The following is a 15675-nucleotide window of genomic DNA, read 5'->3' as shown; positions in this document are numbered from 1 at the left end:
CAAATGCCATGTCCAGTCTTTCCTTAAACACCTGTAGAGATGGTGACTCCACCCTGGGCACCCCGTTCCAATGTTTAATCACCTAATCAGGAAGTTCTTCCTAATGTTCAAGTAGTGACACAGTGGGTTACCATCTGCACTGTGTGTTGTTACGTGTGTTGTTGCTGTGATCCAAACCATAACAAATTGCTGCCCCTGGGCACTACGGTGCAACTCGTATGTGGGAAATTAGGGATGTCCAGTGAGTTCATGCTGTAGCTGATGTTTTTCCAGATGAACCAGCAAAGGACACCTCAATCCTAACAAAGTAGTGGCTTTGGCTATCTCAGGAAAGCTACCCCAGCCTTGGAGATGCTGACAGACACACCCCTGCGATCATACAAATGTGCATTTAGTCCATCAGAGTGTTCAGTGACACCAGAGAGTAACTCTGAAGGTGAGCAGCAGTTCTGTCAATGACCTTAAAAGCCAAGGAGCTCCATTCCACTAAATGAGATAGCTGAATCGCACTTTTATTCAAAATAAACTATTTATTTTGTTAACTCTGGAATTCCACAGTCTTCCTGAAAAAGCTTTTGCTTCTTGTGAATGCTGTTTTCAGTTTGCCTGCATGAAGCAGTGGATCTCTCAGAAATCAAGCTGTCCATAGGTTTTGTAGGACCTCAGCTCTGGTCCCTTCACCCCCCCACAGGCAACTGAGAACCTCTTGCTTTGTCTCAGGCTCCCTGACAAGACCAGATGGTCCTTGCCATGACACAGTCCTGTTTGCAGGCCCTTTAAAAGAGCAGTAGTGACCACATGATTTATTAGCTGCTATAAACACACCTGAACATCTGCTTCCACAACCATTCCCATGGTCACACCACCACCAGGATTGACAACCCTTTGGGCAATACTAATATATGGCTCCAGTGAGATTATGTTCTTCTGGGACACCTCCCTGAAGTGCCAGGTCCTCAAATACAAAGCCTATTTCCTAGTTAATGCCTACCCTAAAGGGAAAGATTTTCATACCTAAAATCACTAACATTCTTACCCTCTGAGCATTCTTTAATCAATCAGATCTGTCTAAAAAAAACCTCACTTGACAGAAAGTAATGGCATCATCTGTTCTGTATTTTTTATATCAATGTAGGAGAAATGAGGTCCATTCCCAACATTAGAGCTTCCTTAGTACTTTCTTTCCTATGAATATCCTGGGACTACTTAAAGCTGCTTGAGAAATCCACCTGACTCCCACAGGGGTGGTTACTGCCTTTAGCATAGGCTGGAATCACTTCAATGCAGTATGGCTAGACCAGAGCACAGCAGACAGAAGTATCAGTTGCTGATTCCCAGGAAAGCCTGGGTAGCTATGCATTCATTCCTTGGTACATTCCTGTGTAAAACACTGAGGCTTTTATAGAAACTCCGCAGTCATTGGCAAAATTGTCCCTGTTCTCAACAGGCTTTATCTCCTGTTTGGCTGACTTATAGTTAAAGATCCATTTCCTTCTAGACTGTACAGCCAGAAAGCAGGGTAGAGAGGATTTGAGGTAATAATTTCAAAGGTGTGCAAAAGCATTTCTTTGTCAGCGATTGAGTAAAATGACACGGTCTTCTTTCGTAGCTCCAGGAAAACTCCAACCTTCAGCGGTTTATCCTTGTGTAATAATGTTTCTTGATCCTTATGCCATGCTGACAGCTGTTTTTTAGCACCCAGCCATTCTACACACCAGGAATGCTCAGTTCTTCCCAGTTTGTCCCTTTTACCAATCATTTCGTGAGCAACTCCAACAGCCCATCCATCACTGTCCTTGGTAATTACTTCCCAGTAGTGGCACCCAGTAGAGAAGCCCTGTGAACACATCACTTGGCTGATGCAGAATCTTTTGGGTGAATGTTCATAACTGGTCAGGTGGCTGGAAACCATCACTCTCCTGTTCTGGGCTGTGAGTGCCAAGTGCTTGTGTACTCTTGTGGGGTCAAAAGTCACATCATCTGCCCCTAGAAGACAGAAAGGAAAATATTCTCACCTGCAGGCAAAAAGAAAACAGGTGCATTCCTGCTCCAGAACAGAAATGAAAACAAATGATCATACAATAAACCTGAATCAAAGTTCAAGAATCCTCAACCAAGCACTATTGACTGTATCCTGGGCATACTGAAACATATAACAGGCACAACTGTGTAAATATCCATGACAGACTCATATGCACTCCAGTGGGAAGGTGAAAGTACCTTGCACCCTACAAGATGGATTTTATTCCTAGCCACAATATTTTTTTTTAAATTACCTTTTTGTCAATAATAAATGGGATGCTCACCTTAATAAAGCTTACAGTCATCTGTTCACTGAGACAAGTTCTTACATACTTTATCAGTAAAAACATTTGTTTTCTGTGTTAAGCTACAGCTGTAGTACGGTGTGTTGACTGTAAAAATGTTTCTGTCAAAATGATGCAGAACTCAAGTAACAACTGGAGTAATTACAGCTTAACAGCAAAGATCAGTGAGGTGCAGTAACTGCCTGTACACCAGCTCACACTGTAGCCAGCACAAGCTGCCACACAGCTTACACACCTCCATGAAACAGGTTTCTTATCTTTTTTTATCTTGCATCTGCAGTCAGGTACAGTGTTACATTATGTGTCAGTAACTGATTCATTCATGGCAACTCCATTGTGTTTCCATGCTTCAGTAAACAGCCACATTGCCTGCTGATGTTGGCAAGGACAGTTTTCTTCAGCAAATCCAGTCTCAGAGTGACCTGGATGTTGTTAAGAGTCCTGCTGGCCTGGATACTTACACTGAGAAAACTGCCTGGAAATGGTTGGTTCAGGACTTTCAGTTGCAGACTCTGGAGATGATGAGCAGACACTTGGCTCCTGATATGAGTCTGGAGGCTGCACTAAATACAAAAATAAGTGAAGTGTTAAGGCATTTCTTCAAAATGTACATGGGAAGTATTTAAGCTTCTAAAGGAAAACACACCTTAAATAAACCCAGCTACTGGTTCAAGTACAAAACAAGGACTTGCTTCTTTTTGATTGTATAAATTACAAAGGACGAATAAGCAAACTTTTACCCAAAATTAACAAAACACTGTATGCTGCTGTGGTCAGACGGGAGCTGTCAGAGGAGTGAGACGGGTAAAGCAGTTGGAGCATTCTATGCAGAAAAAGCAGTTTCTGTCTTAAAAACTTTTACAGTGTTCTTTATTTTTTTGCTATCATATGTTTCTTGTTTTATTTGCACATGCATTTCATAAGCACAAAGTAATTTTTTACTCTATTTGCTAGATCCACTGCCTCTAAGAAAAAGATTTCAAAATAAGGAAAACTCACCTGATGGGAGCTGCTGAGCATAATTCTCAAAGAGTAAAATTTCCAACTTTCTCTTAAGATCTTCTACAGCACTTCTGACAACATTAAGCTTCTCATCAAGTGTAATTTTATTAATTGTTGAAGGTGAGCCTTTGTACCTCTGCCTCTCAGGTAAGTTACTCTGATAATGACAAAAGGATCAAGGGAAAGATGTAAACAATAGCAGTTATTTCATCTTGCAGATCAGATTATAATGTAAAGTCCGAGTGGAAAAAGAGCAGTGATCTCTCCAAGAATCTTATTCTTTGCATCAAAAGCTTCCTTTATAGGATAGCTACCTGAGCAAACCAACCTGAAATCTTACAGAAAATAGGGAAGGATATTCTTATTAAAAAAAATTTAAAACTGTGTTTTCCCTAAGAAAACTGAGAATGCAACTAATTTTTCTTTCATATATATATATATATATTACAATTTTCATATTTCATTCATATGAATACACAAACTTACTCTTTTTAAACTTTCTTCTTGTTCTAAAACCCAAACCAAAAGTTTCAAAATGTATGAGTGTGAGGAAAGGGCAAACCTAGTTTGCCTAAATTTAGAAATTGTGGAAATCTACATCTGAAGTTGTTCTCTTAGTCTGTGTGTACAGTCTGTAGGAGGAAACAGCCTTTTGGAGGCTGGATTAATCTTCTTTGCAGGTGGATATCTCAAGTAGGCAGATAACTCTGAAAGTGCCCATTCCTCCTCACTGCCTGTAACGGGACACTGGATCAGGTGAATTCCAATGTGGGCACCTGTGCCTGCATCCTGGAAGTCCAATTCTGTCTCATGGCACTGCCACACCCAGTGAGCCGCACTCTAAATTCCTGCTGGCTTACTTATATCACTTGGCACTGTTGTTTTCAACATCAAAATGGGCTCTACAGAATCTGAAGTGATTTAACTGCCTCTTTTGATGGCCCTTGATATGTTTTCCCCGAGAAAGTTGTTACACAATATTTAATAACTCTGTGAGTTCTTTAACTTGCATCCCTATGTGTATATACAAATTCTGGAAAATAAGAAGATCATGAAGGATCTTGACTTTAGATTTGACTGAGAACTGGATTTCAGTAGTGCAGTTCCCACTTCATTCCAGTTCACCAATATCCTTGGAAAAAAATTTAGTTCTGAATTGCATCCCCAGCCTGTGCCTCTTTTAGTACTTCTCTTCCTCTGAATTTCTCACTCCGAACTCTCCCTGCTAACAGCAATGTCCATGGATTGGCACCATTGTCTCCATGAGAATAGTGCAGTGGGGACCTCAAAGGCGCTCTGTACATATTCAGCTATCCCAGACATTGAGCTTGAGAGTTTCTATTCATATTCTGCCCTGCCACTTCATTTCATCACTTACAGTTTGGCCTTTGATGTCTGTGAGCTGGTGAATAGTCTCTTCAATTTTATGCTGAGCAGCTTTTTGCTCCTGTTCAATGAACATCAGTGTGTTTCTCTCCTGTCTTTCAACATATTCCTTCATGCAACAGAAATCTTTAGTAATCTGGCTTTTGATCTGAGATGTATATTCCTGAAAGGCAGAAAATATGGAGTTCATTGTGTGGTTAGGAAAGATGTATGCAATACGAGAAGCCTACTGCCCCATCTAACATAATCTTTGACTGACCCCTGCAGACCAGAAGACTTTATTCAAAGGAATAAAATATATTTGACACTATCCTGCATTACCTGCAATGAGATTTGGGGCATGGTAAGGATCATGACTATTTTATGGCCAGTGGACTCTGCTTGACAACGCAGAAAGATCAATATTCCCTCTTATGATTTGTAATTTGCATCTGAGTGTACCAGAAACATTCAGGCTACTCCTGGAATAAGCAGAAAAATGCAACCATGCACAACTCCAGTAGCCTTTGTGCCAGCCAAGACACAAATTAGTGCAGCTGATGCCATATATTCATTCTCATCAGTAAAACTAGAATTGTGACAGAAAAGAAGGAAACAAAAAGGCAGATTCCTGCTCTGGGTTGGAAGGCAACCCTGCAGTCAATCACATCTCCGAGGGTCCAGAACAGGGGAAACAGAAGGTAACTGCAGGTGATGAATGTACAGTGTGTACCTTTGTTTTATTGAGATCTTTCCTCAAAAGGTGGACGGTCTCTGCCGTTATTTCTTCTTGCTTGGAGCTCTCCCATATCTCTTCTTCCTTCAAAGTGATACATTGGACTATTTATCTATATAACCCTCAGAGAAAGCATGACTAGGTTAAGCAGCAGGATAATAAAATTCCCTACATCACTGACATTAGTTAAGCATTGGACTGGTTGAGGAGGTGCCTAAAAGACACAATTCTGAGCAGGAGTAATCACAATGAAGTCAACATGCAAGAGTCACCGATTAATTACATGTTCAACTAGAATTGTGAGCTTCAGCTCTTAGCTTGACTGAAGAAGATACATATGTGCTAAAATAATGAAGGTAAACAGATTTTTCTTATCTCCTTCTCTGGGAGTCGTTTTAAGCAGACCTAGATCATGAACCGGTCCCATTTTGTGCCATGACGCTGGGTGGAGCTGTGGCATTGTCTAATAATGTTACGTGTCACCAGTCTCCAATGCAATGCTGATGCAATACGTAACACCCAGCACAAAGTCGTCACTTATTACTATTTTAAGTCAGCTGAATATGTACAGGTATTAGTTCTTCTAATTCGGCTATGCAGCTCTCAATGCATCAGACATTACCAATGAGCCCCAAACACTGCATTAGCTGAACCCATCTGCTCAATGTGTTACGGTGCCGTGGGATGGAACCCCGGGCTACACTGAAGATGCCATGGGCTGTCCCGAGGGTGCCGCTGGGTGCTGTCCCACAATGTCGCGGGCAGGAGTCCCTGGGAGTCAGGGGATATCGCCTCGGGATGTCACCCCGGAATGTCCCGGGGTGTCGCGGGGAGGAGCCCCGAGCTGTGGCGGGATAGAGCCCCGGGATGTCGGGGGGTGAAGCTCCCGGGTGTCGGGGGATGGAGCTCTGGGATGTCGGGGATGGAACCCCGGGCTGCCTCCGGCCGTACCTTGTCCCCAGGTCCCCGCCCCACCGAGCTCTGGTCGTTGCAGGCAGCAGCTCCATAGGGTTCAGCCCCATCCTGTGTTTCCAACTTTTCCTTCGTCTCCCGCGGGATGAGGCTGAGCAGCGCGGCCAGTTCGCGGTTGGGCCGCAGGTGGCGGAGCTCGAATCTGCGCCGGCAGAGCGGGCAGGCGGCGCGGGGCCGCCCCGCGCAGTACCGGAGGATGCAACCCCGGCAGAAGCTGTGGCCGCAGCCCGTGAGCCGCACCGGCTCCGCGAAGAACTGCAGGCAGCAGGAGCACTGCAGCTCCAGGACGCGCTGGAGCCGCTCGAACTCGATGACGACGGCCATGGCCCAGCCCGGGGCGGAGCGGAGCGGCCGGAGAGTTTCGATTTCCCCGGGCGCCTCCTCCGGTGCCGAGAACGCCCCGGGCCGCGCCTGTTCTGCCCCGCTCTGTTCCGCTCAGCTCTTCTCACGTGCCTTGGTCCCCGGATTTGGGTTGCCGGTGGAAATGGACCGTGACGCAGAACTGTCCAAGGCTCGGCCTTGACTTTTATTGAATGTTCAAAAAAGTCTCCGTTATCTCCACTATTTCGTTTCCACCGTGAATTTCCCGATTTTGTAATAGTAAGAGATGCTGACATGGGCAGTCTGCTGAGCCAGCCGGGAGAGAAGTGGCACAGCACAGCACAATGCAGATCCTGTCTGACTGAAGGTCAGGCTGCTGGAAGGACTGAACTGTTCTGAGGTCATCCCGAGCTACTCAGGTCATCTCAAAATAACAACAAATGAAGAGTGACATTGTTCCTCGTACAAGTCAAAAGCTGCTTTCTGTTGATTTCAGGAGCTGCAGGATTAGGCTCTTCAACAGAATTGCTGAAGAGCTAGAATGAATAGGGTTGTGTGGGGAGAGAGCTTGGAACACAGGGAAGCTCATGGGAGCGTATCAACAAGTAAAACTACTGCAGATTGCTCAGAGCTGAATGATGAGCTGGCTGAGAAAAGCAGAATGATGATCCAACTCAAAACAATTCCTTTGCACTATTGGGGGGTGGGTGGGGAGAAAGAACCATTAGTGTCACTAATTCCTGCAAGTACTGGCACTTCTCATTTCTGCAAAAGAGAACTATTTCGAGTATCTCAAGACCAACTGGCAATTGTCAGCAAAAGGTGGAAGCCTCACCAGAAACTTGGTCTACAAGACTTCCTCTTGATTTGCAAACTAAGGCTATCTGGAAAGAAGAATTAAATGTGTGAATGATTCGCTGCTTGGTAAAACCAGATCTCAGATTTGGTCTTGAGGCATGGAAACACACAGTGCTCTGTGTCAGCCAGTGCAAGTCTCCATCAGTTCCTGCACACAGTGGTACCTGATGAGAAGGCTCCCCTCCAACACTGAACACCAGTCCTCCTTCATGGAGTGTTTTCAAGCAAGTCACTGAAGAAAACACTTTTAAAACTTGTTTCTGCCTTTCAGTGTTCAGTTGAATCAAGCTCATTAAGCTTCATTTGTTCTTAGGTGAGAAAGGTCAGCGTATGTTCATCCTGTACCCTCAATGTGTTCACTGGGGCACTGGGTGGGGTCGTGCTATGGAAAAAATTCACTGGATGTTGGATTTGCCACTCATATAAAAGCCAAAGAGTAGAGACTGTTGAAAGCAAGGTGCTAGGAGCATCTGTGTGATTCCTTTAGAGGAGTGATTCCATTACAGTATCCTCCACAACTTAAACCTGGCTTGTATTTTTTTAATTGCGCCAGAAATGTAGTGCCATAAGAGACATTCACCCACTCTGTTGAAAACAACCCTGTCTCTGTGTGGCCAGAAGCTGCAGCCAGGTGGAATGTAGCAGCCTGACTGCTCCTCTCTGTGGACATCAGAGCTGGGTGATGACTCCGTTCAAGGCATCCATCCACTCCCTCTGCTTCCTGTCGTTCTCACAGAGAAACACAAACTCTCTGACTGGTGTGACCAGAGTGATCGCTGGTTTTGTCTTTTTCACACAGACTCGCTCGGGCAAATCATCTCGTACTTCATATCCCTCATCCCTCCTTCCGATGAAAACCTGGCCCTGTGCAAATGCATCCTGGAGAGAAGGAAGCAGAAGACAGCCATTAGTCGGTGGACAGTGGAGCTCCAGCAGACCAGACGGTGCTCTATCCTTTGACATAGAACAGGATCGGGGGAGGCATGGAGGGGAACTGATGACATGGACTGGTGACAGCAGCAGGGAACACACAAAGGGGTATTTTGCACTCACAGGCATTCTCAAAAAGAGGAGGCAGGGCCCCACCCTTACAGAGCTGGTTGGTGGGCGTTCAGACGGGGCAGGGAAGGACATTCCCATAGCTAAAGCTGTGCTAGGAAGCCGGATACTGGGGCTGTCAAGCCCCTGATACTGGAATATTGCGCATCTTGGCTAAGGTTACAGACACAGAGGCACTAGTGCTGGGGGAGAGGGGGCATGAACACCACAGGCAGTAGCAATTACTTTTAAAAGACTTGGATCTTCCTCACAGCCTCTGTATGGGCCAGAGTTCCCAACCAGCTCAGCTTCAGAGACATCCACTGGCAAGGGAGATGGGCTCTTGAGGCTGGGCCCACTCCAGTTTGGCACAGCCACTGGAAAAGGTGGATGAGAACAGACCCTTCCTCCCCACCTGCTTCATGAAGGGGCTGTGGAACAAAGAACACTCCTCTTACCAGTGGATTTTTAAAGTATATCAGGTTCCTTTCTTGAGAATCCAAGCAGAACCAGCGTACCTTAAAGGCCTCCTTCTGCTGCGAGGAAATGGTAGAAATTCTTTAAAGACCAAGTCTCAAAGTGGAGTTTGTTCTATTCAAATGCCAGGACTGATTAAATGACTTGGACCTGGAGTTCAGTTTCCTTCATCCCTGTAACTGGTAACAGGTGAGTGACTGCTGTGTGCAGCCCTCAGCTCTCTTCTCCCTGGGCTCAAACTACAGATTTACATTCAATGACAATCCTTTGGGCAGGGAAGTAATCAAACTAACAGGATTAAGGAAGTTGCATGAAATGGATTGAAAGCACTGCACAGAACAACCCCTGAGCCAGTGGTGATAGTGAAGAGAGTGTGCAATCAATTCCAATGAATCCAAAACAATCTGATCAGGGAGGCTGTCCCTAGAATTTTGGGTGTACAATACTAGTTGGTTTTTTTTAAGTGCTAATTCCATCAGCTACACTTATCTGACCATTCCTGAGCTATTAATTGCTCCATGCTGAACTGAAGAGGCCTCTTCTAGGGCTCACCTCAGTTTAAGCAGAATTTAGGCCTCAGGAGAAAAATATAAAATCTTTCATGCTCTGTGCAAGTACCTGAGGAAGAGGTGCTGGAACACTGGCACAAGCTGGGCCAAAACCCAGCATATTCAATATCAGCACTGCACCACTGAACTTTATAATGGGACTTGGCTCACGGCTCACTCAAAGGAGAGCAAGGCACAGAAGTGGCTGTGTTCAAAAAAGACCTCAGATCTTTATCTCCTCCTTCAGCAGTGTCAAAAACCTCACTCTTCTGTTCCCAGAGTACTGGCCCAAACACTTCCTACAATAAAACAAACCAACCGATTGGCTTCACTGTAGAGAAATTTGCTCAAACGACACTTTGCTGCTTTAAGTAGATGTGACTTAAGTGCAACTGACTCTTAAGTGAAACAGAGAAGTAGGAGGGGTCAGCATGGAATGTTCTGCTGTGGCAGGAGCTGCAGTTAGCAGATACAGCAATCCATGTGGGGTTGTGTAACAGCACTTTGCATGTCCATTAACAGCTAATCCATTTTGCTTACTCTTCAAGGATTCTTCTTCCCGATCTTATTTTCCACACAGAATAAAACATGATCCCAAAGAGCATGACAGGCTTGAATATAATGTCTTCTATCAATCCAGGAAGCAGAGAGTCACTGAGCAAATCTTTTATGAGTCAGCATCATTGAACTACTAAATATTCTCTATCTGGAATGATCCTGTTTGTGTAATGCCAAGCATGCACTTACTTTTGGTCCTGTTTTCTTCATATAGCCTTCTCTGACAAAATTTCTTGTGATCCTGGGTATGAGCTAGGAGAACACAAACACAAAAAAGTCTGTGTCTGTCCCAGCTGAAACCAGGACAGGTTGCCTCATCCAAGATTGCACTTCTGTTCTGTTTCTGTCAAAGTTAATCACCATCAATTGCGGCTTTTGGGGTCTGGGGTTTTTTTGGCTGCTCGGTAAAAGGAAGTCTGAAGTAAGAAGGAACATAACATTTTTCACAGATTACACTTTATAAGGATCACATGGAGACTTTTAGGCCTTAAATGCTGACTAAGTTTTTGCCTGTTATTCAGTGTGGCCTTTCCTTCTACCTCTTCTGTCCATTCCCTGGACCCAAGTGCTGCTTTTTGAGCACCTGACTCTCAGTAGTGAGAAAATGTTTTCCCATGATATGTTTGCCTAGACTGCTTCAAGCCCTGTTCAGTTCTCACCTCGGCCTCAGGGACATTTGGGAAGGTTGTTCTGAGATAATGGTAACGTGCAGCCCGAATAGCATTGAACCAGTCAACAATCTCCTGGGAAAACAGCAAACACAAATACAAAAATTAACAAGAAGCGTAAGAGCACTGCTTCTCCAAAATGCCCTTCTCCTTCCTTGTGACCTCTTTGTAAAGAGGTACTTTCTCCCCAAGGGGCAGAGAGAGTCAGTGATTTGTCCCAGACACCTGAAAAACACTGACCCTTGAAAATAATTTAAGAATGGCCCTCCTGGGAGGTCCTAGACATGCTCAGCATGGACAATCACCCAAGTTTGTATACACTTTTACAGGCTTTTTCAGTTGATTCAGTTATGGGTTGTTTAAAAACCTCTGTACCTGGAAAGACATGAGAACTCTGTTGAAGGAAGAAACAGAAGTCTAACAATATCTACAGAGATATTTTTTAAAATTACATTATTGGCTTGGAAATAATATAGAACAATACTCTCTATGCATGTCAAGAATTTAACCATGAAATTGTGTAAAACCAGAGGCAGTTACCTTACAGAGGTTTACATCCATGCACCACTTAAGAGTATCCAAAGGGTGAGATTGAATATATGCCCCAACAGAAAAGGAGCAAGATGCTACTGTTAGGAGTATCAAATTCTGCAAATTCCTATATTCTACAAGTCTTAGTGATTCCAAATAAAACCAGATCTTGTGGACACAGTAACTCTTCCAAAATACGGATCAAACATCTAAGCATCTTGATTCTGCTTACTCCAGAATCTCCATGATATTCACCTTTCCACTTTCATGATAAACAAAAAGGTTCCTTGTTTGACCATCTGTGGTGTATGTGATCTGCAGCCCATGAATGTGTCCTATTTTGTCCACCTGGAACATTGCATTCAGAGATTCAACGCTGATAACGGCTTTTGGACCTTTGGACTGTGAAATAAAAGCATCACTGTATTAAAGTGCTCTCAGGGAATGTACTGCAGGACAGATCAGTGGTATGAGATGTAGATCCCTACTGAAGAGAAAGCAGACATCCTAAAGTATCTGAATATTGGATATACCTGAAACATAAAGCCTTAATTACATGCAACATAAAACCACTTACAAAGATTCCTTGACAAATGCTGGGTCACTATTTAAGAGGGCTGGGTCTACACAGCAAGGGATAGGTCTATCTCCAGCCCTGTAGTTAGAGAACAATTAGCTACAGTATCTCACAGAAAGGAGACATGTTGAGGACCCTGCTGCAGGAGCTGATGAGAAGATATTTTGGTAATGTAAGAGGTAACAACCACCAGCGGATCTCTTCTTTGTCTTGCTATTCAACTGCCAGTATCCATTTCCTTTGTTCACTAAGCAAAAGGAGGCTGCAGGGTTGAGATAAGGGATGAGGAAAAGAGCTACATCCAAAATTGTCCAATATACCACATATGTTAATGGGGAAACATGGACTCCTCTAAGCATAGGCTGGCTGCAAAACTAGAGACAAAGCTACTTGTTCTGGGTTTTGCCCACAGAGAGCAAGTTCTGAGGGTAGGTGTTGACCTGCTATCTATGGCCAGCTCTGGCTGAGGAACTCACTTCTTTGGTGAAGTACTTCATCACCCCTTCCCTTGCTGATAGGAGAAATTGCCTCTTCTGGAATTGTCTGCGTCCTTTCCGAAGTTTCCAGAGGCATCCTTCACGGCTGCCTGCAGACCAGACAGATAATTGTCAGGGAACGATAGCACAAGGGCAGGACTGTTTAGCTAAGGGTGATGTGGCACAGTTTCAAGTCTCTTCTCCATCTGAGAATTTTCACCTCATAAGAAAAAATCAGTGGAGAACTAGAGAATGGTAAGATCTGAATATACCCATGCACTCATGTAAGTGCCTTTTCTTAGAGTTCCTTCTCAAAGCTAGACTCAATGCAGTGACTGCACATCCAGCAGCTCAAATGTGACAAGCCAACCTCAGAGATCTCCAAAGCTGCAAACAGAACATTGTGCTGTTGGCCTTGAGGCTGAGACCTCCCTGACAATCCTTTTACCTGCAGAACAAGGATCTTGGCAGACTTGGGTGTCAAGAAATTCCCCACGTTCATATTTAGCTCTAATCCACTGCTCTCTTAAAACCCTGAAAGAGGAAAACATGGATAAAGCTAATCTGTCTCTACTCTAGTTTCACCAGCCAGCCAGGGAGACCTGTAAGGGAAGCAGAAGTAAAGGTCTGCAGCAGTGAATACACCATCAACTTACAAGCAGTCACAGGACTTGGGGATGTAATAGTATGGAGGCACCTTCGCCTCATATTTAGCTTTGGCCCAGAGATTCCCATGATTCTTCATAAACTGAAATACAAAATAAACTACAGTTAGGTGTGCCACTATAAATCAACACCATGTCAAGAACATAAAATGAGATGTGTATCGAAGGAAGCACTGCACTTTTGCTGAGTCTCACCATAACTCAGTGTGTACTTACATACATTTATAAATTCCCTTTAGCATTATAGTTTGCTATTTTTAGGTGGATGCACCTTTTTCAGTATTTACAGTTCTGAATCATGTGTGAAGAAATACAAAACTGTGGTTGTTGATGAAAAGAACAAAAGAAAATTAGGAGAAAATTTATGGTCTCCCTATTCCTTCATCTCCTCCCAGATATTAACTGTGAATGTATTATTAACACAGTTCAACTGAACGATGAGAGGCTGAACCAATATTTAAGAAGAGTATGTTGCTTTCTGAATTGAACATACTACCTGGAAATACCTGTGAGCTTCTAAACCACAGTGAGAAGTTACTGTGTATATAAAAATACACATCACAGACAGTTAGGAACATGGTCACCTATCAGTGTAATTTGACTGAGCAGGTCATAAAAAAACCCCTGAAGTTACCCATGGAGTTAACTTGGCTCTGTGTAGCTCTGTTGCTCTGTCCATGGTGGATGGCACAGGAATTACATGGCAGAGGAGGTTATGAAATGTGGAGAATTACTGCTTTTTCCTCTGTACCTCTATTAAATTGCTCTCCCAAAAGTCAAGGCGAAGGGATTTGACTCTGCTGATTTCAGGAAGATTGCGATGAATTCCAGAGCAATTCAAACAAATGAATATTCCAAGTTTGTAAGAAGCCCACTCTGGATCTGGATAAAACCACAAAGAATTAATTAATACACAGGAAAAGGTACAGCCACTGGCAAGGGTGAAAAACCACATCTGATGCACAGCCCAGGCTTCATACCTTATAAATACCTCGAACCCCACCCCACTGTTTATGGCTGTCACTTCACTGTGTTCAGGGGAACGACAACTGCTTTCCCCAGTGAACGATGGCCCCTGCATTTGTACATTCTTTTACTGACTATTTGCTTTAAAATTAATGTGACTGTGCAGACAGGTGAGTGGTGATGGAAAAGCTCAGCTAATTATTAGGCCTGCATGAAAAGCTGCTGTTGCTGAATTAACAAGGGAAGGAAGGTGCCGAAAGTGTGCACTACAGAGAGTACAACAGAATACAGCCATCTACAGCGAGGACTCTGGCCGCTGCCCGTGAAGGCTCGTGCTCTTGCCTGCTGCTACATCCCCTGAAACAGCTTTGACAAGTGCATCCCTATAGGCATTGACTGCTCTGGGCAAGACCATTTCCTTGGATTGTGCCACCGTCCACTTCTCCCTGTCACACTAAGCAGAAGCTACTTGACGCCTTCTTCAGCTCCTGCTGGCTCCCGACTGACCCACCCGAACGCTCACTGGCGCCAGCACGGCGCGGGGTCTCCGGCGGGTTTTCCTTGGTGCCTTTCTCTGCCCCAACCCTTGCGCAGAGACATTCCCCGAGCTGGAAATCCACCCCACGCACCCTCCTCCTCCCACCTGCAGCCTCATGCCCTGTGCACAAATAACCCGGGGAAGCACCCGGTGCTGAGGCCGTTTCCTGCCCCCTGCTGCGGTCCCCTGGCCCCGCGGGGCTCCCCGAGAGCCGTGTCCCGGCGCGGGCAGCGCCCCGGGACCGTCCCGCTGCCGCCCTGAGCGACACGGAGCGAGGGGCGCGGCCGGCCCCCCGCAGGGACCGAGCGGACACAGCTGCGGGCCGGGACGAGCAGCACCCAGACAGCACCACAGCCTGAGGGGGGGCCGGCCCCTCGTCACCGCCGCTGTTCGCTCGGAAGCGGGTCCGGGGGCCGAGGAGCGCGGGGCCCCGCCCGGCGGAGCTCCCTTACCTGGGTTTCCGCAGTCGGCGCAGCGATCGTTACCGGTCCCGGCCGCCCTCTGCAGCTCCAGCAGCAGCGCCTTGTTGTGGTCGCGGTCCATCGCCCCCGGTGCCCGGCGCGGAGTCTGCTGGAGGCTCGGCCCCGCCTGGAAATGAGGAACCGGAGCGGCCCCGGCGCCCGGGGCGCCCCGTCCCCTCTCGCGCCCCGGGCCGGGCAGGCGCTGCTGGGCCGCCTCCTACAGGCGGTTCGGGGGGTGCGGCTGCCCTGGCTCGGCCCGCGCCCCGCGGGCACCCGCCCGCCGACCCCGTCCTGTCCCGGTCCCCCGCCCCGCGTCAGCTTTCCCGCAACGAGTCGGAAGTTCCTGCGCTGAAAGTTCATTACTAGGTGGCTTGTGCCCAGGAGGGCTCGTCCCCGCAGCTCCAAGTTTGTCTCAACCTCATTTCTCTAAAAAAATTAATTTACAAAGGTTGCTGGATAACAGAACAGCAGTCATGCCCCAGACATCGACCAAAACACCGGTACCGCCGGGGCACGTGAGTCCCGCTCTCCCAGCGCAGCTCTGCGCCGCTGCGAGTGCTCAGCACAGGCTCTGAGAGAGCTCGCCGACAC

The 15675-nt window shown here is 46.0% G+C and overlaps 2 protein-coding genes across 5 annotated transcripts; both read right to left on the bottom strand.

The window, feature by feature from the left end:
* Positions 1-510: 510 nt before the first annotated feature.
* Positions 511-6805, bottom strand: RNF135 (ring finger protein 135). The gene is made up of 6 exons (XM_010407415.3): positions 6382-6805; positions 5428-5514; positions 4708-4878; positions 3327-3486; positions 2789-2890; positions 511-1986 (listed from the first exon to the last, which is right to left on the bottom strand). Exons 1-6 carry the CDS (start codon positions 6724-6726, stop codon positions 1451-1453), a joined length of 1401 nt encoding a protein of 466 aa, XP_010405717.2. The 5' UTR covers positions 6727-6805; the 3' UTR covers positions 511-1450.
* A 1298-nt stretch (positions 6806-8103) lies between these two features.
* ADAP2 (ArfGAP with dual PH domains 2) lies at positions 8104-15304 on the bottom strand. Of its 4 annotated transcripts, XM_010407414.4 has the most exons (10): positions 15076-15302; positions 13871-14001; positions 13111-13202; positions 12903-12988; positions 12455-12564; positions 11657-11803; positions 10862-10945; positions 10392-10454; positions 9078-9155; positions 8104-8460 (listed from the first exon to the last, which is right to left on the bottom strand). In XM_010407414.4, exons 1-10 carry the CDS (start codon positions 15164-15166, stop codon positions 8251-8253), a joined length of 1092 nt encoding a protein of 363 aa, XP_010405716.1. In that variant the 5' UTR covers positions 15167-15302; the 3' UTR covers positions 8104-8250. The 4 variants fall into 4 exon arrangements, with proteins under 4 accessions (XP_010405716.1, XP_019146316.1, XP_019146315.1 ...); XM_019290771.3 differs by lacking the exon at positions 9078-9155 and having other exon boundaries at positions 15076-15303; XM_019290770.3 differs by lacking the exon at positions 10392-10454 and having other exon boundaries at positions 15076-15303.
* Positions 15305-15675: the final 371 nt, after the last annotated feature.

This window comes from Corvus cornix, chromosome 18 (genome assembly GCF_000738735.6).
Source record: "Corvus cornix cornix isolate S_Up_H32 chromosome 18, ASM73873v5, whole genome shotgun sequence".
Taxonomy (NCBI): domain Eukaryota; kingdom Metazoa; phylum Chordata; class Aves; order Passeriformes; family Corvidae; genus Corvus; species Corvus cornix.
Note: the sequence above shows the minus strand (reverse complement) of the source record. Positions and strands in the feature narration are given on the sequence as shown.